The sequence below is a fragment of the Amblyraja radiata genome, chromosome 5, assembly GCF_010909765.2.
Source record: "Amblyraja radiata isolate CabotCenter1 chromosome 5, sAmbRad1.1.pri, whole genome shotgun sequence".
NCBI lineage: Eukaryota > Metazoa > Chordata > Chondrichthyes > Rajiformes > Rajidae > Amblyraja > Amblyraja radiata.
This window is the reverse complement of record NC_045960.1, coordinates 77,797,335-77,805,673: the sequence shown is the minus strand read 5'-3', so window position 1 is coordinate 77,805,673 and position 8,339 is coordinate 77,797,335. Positions and strand designations below refer to the sequence as shown.

Genomic DNA, 8,339 nt, shown 5'->3' with positions numbered 1-8,339 from the left:
AAATGAGAAAAAAAAACATACAGACAGCACCCATATTCAGGATTAATTCCGGGTCTCTGGCAATTTTAGGCAGCAACTTTATGGCCAATGTACTGCCCCAATGGCCTTGAACTGAATTAAAACATACAGTAGCTGTAAAGGGGGGCCATAGCATCACTTAGAGATTTAAGACTGAAAATGGATAGTTTCTTTTTTTTAGTAACCAAAGTTATCTACGTATAATTTTTTGTGCGTTGGAAAATAAAATATAGTGGCACAGCTGGTGGACTTGCTGCCTCACACGTCAGAGATCTGTGTTCGATCCTGTTCTCGGGCACTGTCTGTGTTGAATCTCCCTGCAAGCATGTGGGTTTCCTCCCACATCCCAAAGACGCATTGGCTTTGTAGGTTAACTTGTCTGTAAAATTGTCCCTAATGTGCAGGGAGTGGGTGAGGAAAGTGGGATAACAGAACTTGTGTGAATGGGTAGACAAAAATGCTGTAGAGACTCAGCAGGTGAGGCAGCATCTATGGAGCGGAAATAGGCGACGTTTCGGGTCGAGGCCCTTTTTCAGACTGATGTGAGGGTGCGAGGGGGGGCGGGAAGAAGAAAGGAAGAGGCTGAGACAGTGGGCTGGGGGAGAGCTGGGAAGCGGAGGAGGCCCAGGACAGAAAGGTCAGATTCGGAATGGGAGGGGGAGTTGAAGTGCTGAGCCACCGGGAAATCAGGTTGGTTATTGCGAACTGAGTGGAGGTGTTGTGCTAAGCGATCGGCAAGCCTACGCTTGGTCTCACCGAGGTTGATCATACGCTGAATAACCTTATTTTTGTTTAGAAGTGGAAAGAGATAATAGAAATTGCATTCATTGCAATGTGTAAAAATAGATGAGATACTGTATTGTAATTTTGCTGCATGTCATTGTGGTATATCATGTCTTGATTGGTGAATATGTTTAGTTTGCGACTTTATTTGAAGCAGAAATAATATGTGAATGCTTCATTGACCATAATTCCGAGTGGCAACTATGCACTTCATCCGAGCAAATAATCGCACATGTCATGCAAGCCGTCTTAAATGAACATCTAAACATGGATAGGAAAGGTTTAGAGAGATATGGGGCAAATGTGGGCAAGTGGAACTAGTGTTTATTAGTTTCACATGTACCGAGTTGGGCAAGTTGGGCCGAATGGGCTTTTCTGTTGTGTGACTCTATAAATTGCTGCAAGCATGAGAAATGTTTGTTATGGAGTAATACAGCATGGAACTGGCCCATTCGGCAACATTTGTCCATGCTGACCAAGATGCCCGATGTAAGCTGGTCCCATTTACCTAGGTTTGGCCCATGTCCCTCTAAACCTTTTCTATCCATGTACCTATCTAAAGGTCTTTTAATTGTACCAGCCTCAACAACCTCCTGGCAGGTTGTTACATATACCCACCACAATCTGTGGAAAAAGTTGCCCTTTGGGTCCCTATTAAACCCTACTCACCTCAAACCTATGTTCTCCACTTGATTCCACTATCCTGTGGAAACGACTGAGCATTCCCCTATCTAATCCCCTCAAGATTTATAAACATCTCTTTAACATATTCCCTCAGCCTCTTGCACATCAAGCAATAAAGTCCCAGCCTGGCCAAGCTCTCTGTATAGCTCAGGCCCTCAATTCCTGGCAACATGCTCATAAATCTCTGCACCCATATCAGCTTAATGGCATCTTTCCTATAACAGGGTGATCAAAACAGAACACAATACAAGTCTGGCCTCAGCAATCTTGCACAACTGTAACAAAACATATCAACTTTTTTCATCAATTCCCTGACAGATGAAGGCCAATGTGCCAAAAGCCACCTTCACCACTGTATCCATCTGTGAAGCTGCTTTTAGGGAACTATGTACTCCTAGATGCCTCTACACTACAACACTCCCCGGGGCCTGAACATTCACTGAAGGTCCTGCCCGCATTCGACATCCCAAAGCGCAACGTGAATTAAACTCCTATTTACGTGAATTAAACTTCCATTAGCCATTTCTTGGCCCACTTGCCCTGCTGATCCAATTCCCTCTGTAATTCTTGATAAATGTCTTTATTGTCTACGATACCACCTATTATGCTGTTATCTGCAAACTTACTAACCATGCCTTAACATTCTCATACAAATCGTTGATGTAGATGACAAATAACTGTGCCCAGCACCGATCCCTGAGGCACACTGCTAATCACAGGCCTCCAGTCCAAAACCAACCTTCCACCATCGCCCTCTGCTTCCTACTATGAAGCTAAATCTGTATCCAGTTAGATAGTTCTCCCTGGATCTCCATGCAATCTATCCTTCCAGAGCATTCTACCAGGTGTAACATTTATCAAAGGCCTTGCTGAAGTTCACGGAGACTACAATCCTGCCTTCATCGACTTTCTAGGTTACTACTTCAAAAAAACTCGCGTATTCATGACACACTATCTTCCATGTACAAGACTGTGCTAAAGACTATCCCCAGTCTATAGAAGTGCTTGATAATCTTATCCCTCAAAATCCCCTCCAGTTACTTTCCCTTCACATATATTAGTCTTCTGAGTCTAATTCCCAATATTTTTTTTTGCTGCCCTTCTTAAATAGAGGCACAACATTTGCACTTTCAGTCTTCTGGCACATTCCACATTCCAGAGGCATAAAATTGAACGAGTATAAATAGGTGATAAATGGTCGGCATGGACTTGGTGGACCAAAGGGCCTGTTTCCAAGCTGTACCGTTAAACTAAGCTGAAATCCTCCAGTGTTCCTGGAGGAACTAGGAATGTTGCTAGATTTTTGCATGCAGCACAGACTATAGGCATGGACTCTCGCCGCACACTGGTTATTTCACCAGCACGAGTCATAAAATGGGATCTATCTTGTGTCACTGGATAATAAGGATTTGGTGTGCTCATGGAGTTGGGGATTGGCTTAAATGTCTGATGTGTCAGCATGTTTAAAAATTATGCAGTTGAAAGGAAGCAATACTGAAAATGCACAATCTTTTGAAGCTGGCTATTAACTGAGAATGATATTTTTTACTCACAACAAACAAATCAAATATCTTCAAATGTTGATGCACCTTCGTAGCCGATCAGACATGTATCATCTCACCCATAAGTGTGTGGGTTAGCTATAATTGATCATATTGTATCAAAATGCCATGTGACTTTTCTTTTGCTGAAGCTTCTTTGAAATTTATTCAGGCAATTATTCAGTCAAGCAATTCCTGAACATGAATAAATACATAAGGCCAAAATGTATTTTGTTTTAATGTTCTTTAAAATATTTATTGCTTTCCTATTTAGAGATGGGTGTTATGCCGGAAATTGCCGAGGCGGTAGAGCAGATGGACTGGCTGTAAGTCTGATTTCAACATTATTTCAGATTTAATGAATAATATTCAAAATGTCAAAGGTTTGAATTGAATTTCCCTAGTATAATTCAAATTTTATTCAAACTTGTTTGTAAGCTGTGTTGCAGACTGCCAAATTAATTTTATTTTTGTAGTGAAATGTTTACTGGGCTGCTCCATCGCAGTATTGCCTCTTCTGACAATTCACACAATTATATAGAGGTTTTTGAAACTCAGACTTTATTATAATTATTAACCATCTTTAATGTATAATTACCATTAGTCTACCAACAGATATCCAATCTGAGTCCATTCCTTTGATTCTGGGTGGTGGTGATGTGCTTATGGTAGGTTAACTTTTTACATAATGTTTTTAAGTTTTAATGTTTTGAAATCTGGTCAAATATTAATACCAACTTGTTTATTACACTGAAATAATCCAGATGAAGCAGAGACTGATAATTCAATTTGGTTATTTTTTCGTTTTCTAATGCAGGCAGCAGAAACTGGCAGTGGCAAGACTGGCGTAAGTACAGAGTTAAAATTTTAATTAGAATAGCATTTTTGTGGAACTGTTATACTGTCATATAGTCATACAGCACAGTAACAGGCCCTTTGGCCCAACTCGTCTATGCAGACAAGATTCCCCCTTTAAACTAGTCCTGTTTATCCACGTCTGGACCATATCCTAAACCTTTCCAACCCATGTACCTCTTTGAAAGTCTTTAAAATGTCGTTATTATACCAGCCTGAATTTCTACCTCTAGCAGCTCGATCCATTTACTCACAACCCTCTGTGTGGAAAAAGTTGCTCCTCTGGTTCCTGTTAAATTGTTCCTCTATTACCTAAACCTATGCCCTCTAGTACTTGATTTCCAAATCCTGGGAAAAAGACTGCATTTGCTCCATCTATCCCCCTCACTATTTTATAACCTCAGCCTCCTGCACTCCATGGAATGAAGTCCTAGCTTGCCCAACCTCTCCCACTGGCTGAGGCCCTTGAGTTCTGGTAACACCCTTTTAAATCTTCTCTACACTCTTTCCAACATCTATACTGGCATCTTTCCCATAGTAGGGTGACAAAAACTGAACACAATACTCCAAGTACGCCGTATCTGCATCTTGTACAACTATAACATAGCATTCCAACTTCTACAGTCACTTCTCTTACTGATAAAAACCAAAGTGCCAAAAGCTGCCATCACCATCCTATCTATTTGCAATGCCATTTTCAGGGAACTATGTACTTTGAAAGTACTCTGCTCAACACCAGGTCCAGCAGGACCGCTGTGAAAGTACTGCCCTTGTTGACTTCCCAGAAAATAACATCTCGCACATAGCTGAATTAAACTCCAGTTGCCATTCCTCTGCGTACTTGCCGAGCTGATCCAGAACCCGATGTAATTAATAACCATCTTTGCTGCCCACAAAACCACCTATTTAGTGTCATCTGCAAACTTACTAATCATGCCGTAAATTTTCATCCAAGTCATTGATGTAGGAGAGAAACAGCAACAGGCACAGCATGATTCACTGAGGCACATCACTGGTCACGGGCCTCCATACTGAAAAACAGCCTTCCTCCACCACCCTCTGTTTCCTTCCATGACAGCAATTCTGTATCCAGTGAGCTAGCTCTCCCTGGATCCCATGCGATCTAGTCTTCCAGAGCAGCTAACCATGTGGAATCTTATTAAAGGGTTGCTCTAGTCCAGATAGACAATGTATATGGCCGTTCACTCGACAACCTTCTTGGTTACCTCTTCAAAAAACTCAATTACATTCGTGAGACATAGTCTCCCATGCACAAAATCATGCTGACTACGCCTGTCTTTCCAAATTCATGTACATCTTATCCATCTGAATACTGCAGATGTTAGGCTTGTTGTTCTACAATATAGAGGTTTTTCTTTGCAACTCTTCTAAAATAGAGACACAGTGTTAGCTACCCTCCAGTCTTACACCTCCTCTGTGTCTAACAATGATTTCCACATTTCAGAAAGAACTGCTGGAATTTGTTGTCCAGCTCACAACAGTGTTCTTGGATATATCTGATCAGGCCTGAGCTATTTTTCTACTTTAATATGTCAGAATGTCCAGCACCCCCTGATCTGTAATGCTGACTGTCTGCAAAATATCTCAATTAACATTCCCAAGTTTCCTAGTCATCATGTCTTTTTTCTGCAGTAAGAACAGAGGAGACAAGTTTAAGGATGCAATTAAGCTGGAATAAGGATGTTGTCAAGCTTGAAAGAGTACAGAGAAGATTTACAAGCATGTTGCCAGGGGCTGTGTACCTGACCTATAGGAAGAAGTTGGGCAGGTGTGGACTATTTCCTGGAGCGCAAGAGGCTGAGGAATAATCTTACAGAAGTGTATAAAATAATGAGACGAATCGATAGGATGAATCCTCGTAGTCTTTTACCCAGAGTAGGGGAATTAAGAACCAGAGGACATAGGTTTAAGGTGAGAAGGAAAAAGTTTAATAAGAACCTGAGGGGCAACTTTTTCACACGGACAGTGGTAGGTATATGGATAGAGCTGGCAGAGGAGGTAGTTGAGGCAGGTACTATGGCAAAATTTCAAAGACATTTGGACAGGTACATGGATGGGAAAGGTTTAGAGGTATATGGGACAAACACAGGCGGGTGGAACTACTGTCAAAGGGGCATTTTGGTTGGCACGTGCAAGTTTGGCCGAAGGGCCTATTTCCACACCGTATGACTCCATGACACTAAATATCCAATGAAGACCTTATCCACTGTGGCTCCACAGTCCCAAACAGAAATGTTAGTCATAGGGTGATAAAGTGTGGAAACAGTCTCTTCAACCCAACTTGCCCACACCGGTCAACATGTCCAGCTACACTATTTCCACCTGCCTGCGTTTGGTCCATATCCCGCCAAACCTATCCTATCCATGTACCTGTCTAACTGTTTCTTATATGTTGGGATAGTCCCTGCCTCAACTACCTCATCTGGCAGCTTGTTCCATACACCCACCACCCTTTGTATGAAAAAGTTACCCCTCAGATTCCTATTAAATCTTTTCTCCTTCACCTTAAACCTATGTCCTCTGGTCCTCGATTTACCTACTCTGGGCAAGTAAGAGTACCTGGAGTTCTACCCGATCTATTCCTCTCATAATTTTATACACCTCTCTAAGATCACCCCTCATCCTCCTGCGCTCCAAGGAATAGAGTCCCAGCCTACCCAACCTCTCCCTAAAGCTCAAACCCTCTAGTCCTGGCAACATCCTCGTAAATCTTCTCTGTACCATTTCCAACTTGATAACATCTTTCCTATAACACAATGCCCAGAACTGGACACAATACTCTAAATGTAGCCTCACCAATGTCTTAGACAACTGCAACATGAACTCCCAACTTCTATACTTAATACCCTGACTGATGAAGGCCAATGTGCCAAAATACTTTTTGACCACCTGATCTACCTGCGACTCCACCTTCAAGGAACCATGCACCTGCACTCCTAGATCCCTCTACTCTACAACACTCCCCAGAGCCCTACCATTCACTGTGTTTGTACTGCCCATGTTAAACTTCCCAAAATGCAACACCTCACATTTCTCTGTATTACATTCCATCAACCCACCTGGCCAATCGATCTGATACAAATTTTCACAACCATATTCATTATCTGCAAAACCACCCACTTTTGTATCATCTGCAAACTTGCTAATCTTGCCATGTATGTTCTCATCCAAATCATTTATATAGATGACAAACAGTAGTGAGCCCAGCACTGAACCCTGAGGCATACCACTAGTCACAGGTTACCCATTCTTTTTCTCCAGTGATGTTCCCTGATCCGCTGGGTTACTCCAGCACTTTGTGTCTATCATAGGTGATAATTTGGGTTTCTGAAGGGCCTGATTCTCTCTCAAGTTATCCTTTTTCCCTTTAATATATTGACATAATATTTTAGATTCTCCCGAATCTTATCTGCCTGAGCTATCACTCCCTTTTTGCCCTGTGGATTTCCTTCTTATGGATGCTCATCAATCCCCTATACCCCTCTAGGGATACACTTGATTCCAGCTGCCTTTCTTCCACCTGCCTTATTCTTCACTTTAACAGGAACATGCATACCATGAATTCTCACTATAACCTTTTAAAACCATTAGAATTTTGGAACATACCTTTGCCCGCAAACAACTCGCTCCAATTAACCTTTGCAAGTTCCTGTTTAATACCATAAAAATTGGCCTTGGCCCAACACATAACTTTAACATGTGGACCAGCCCTGTCCCTATCTATAACTATTTTAAAGCTAACAGAACAGTCATTGCTGATCCAAAAGATTCTCCCACTGACACTTCAGTCACTTGCCCTGCCCAATTCCCAAAGAGTAGGTCAAAACTTTCCTGCTTCCTTGTAAGGCCCTCTACATATTGTCTGAGGAAACTTTCCTGAACACACTTGACAAATTCCACCCGCTTCTAAGCCCTTGGCACTATGGTAATCCCAGTCTATATTGGGAAATTTAACAACCCCTACTATTACAGCCCTGCAATCTATACAGGTTTAATCCAAGTGTGCCATTTATAGTGGGGTTTTGGAACTTAAAATATAACATGCTTACTTTTAGGCATTCAGCATACCTGTTATACAGATTGTATACGAAACACTCAAGGATCAGGAAGAGGGCAAGAAGGGGAAATCATCTATCAAGCCCGGTGGTGCAGGTAATGATGCTAAATTAAATTGTGAGATGAGCTTTGTCTCCATAAAACTAACTGTTCAAGTATTCTGATACAGTGTCCTCCATCATGTTTGGGACAAAGACCCATCATTTATTTATTTGCCTCTGTACTCCACAATTTGAGATTTGTAATAGAAAAATCACATGTGGTTTAAGTGCACAGATTGTTTGATTTTAATAAAAAGGTATTTTTCTATATTTTGGTTTCACCATGTAGAAATTACAGCTGTGTTTATACATGGTCCTCCTACCCCCCTTCCCACCCCCC

At 41.7% G+C, this 8,339-nt stretch overlaps 1 protein-coding gene across 1 annotated transcript in view; it reads left to right on the top strand.

The window, feature by feature from the left end:
* Nucleotides 1-8,339, top strand: part of ddx1 (DEAD-box helicase 1) — a 38,014-nt gene that overhangs the window by 3,683 nt on the left and 25,992 nt on the right. Inside the window, exons 2-5 of the mRNA XM_033021572.1 lie at nucleotides 3,301-3,352; nucleotides 3,631-3,694; nucleotides 3,844-3,873; nucleotides 7,958-8,054. Of these exons, the coding sequence (XP_032877463.1) occupies nucleotides 3,301-3,352; nucleotides 3,631-3,694; nucleotides 3,844-3,873; nucleotides 7,958-8,054 (243 nt within the window). The remainder of the gene's footprint in view (nucleotides 1-3,300; nucleotides 3,353-3,630; nucleotides 3,695-3,843; nucleotides 3,874-7,957; nucleotides 8,055-8,339) is intronic.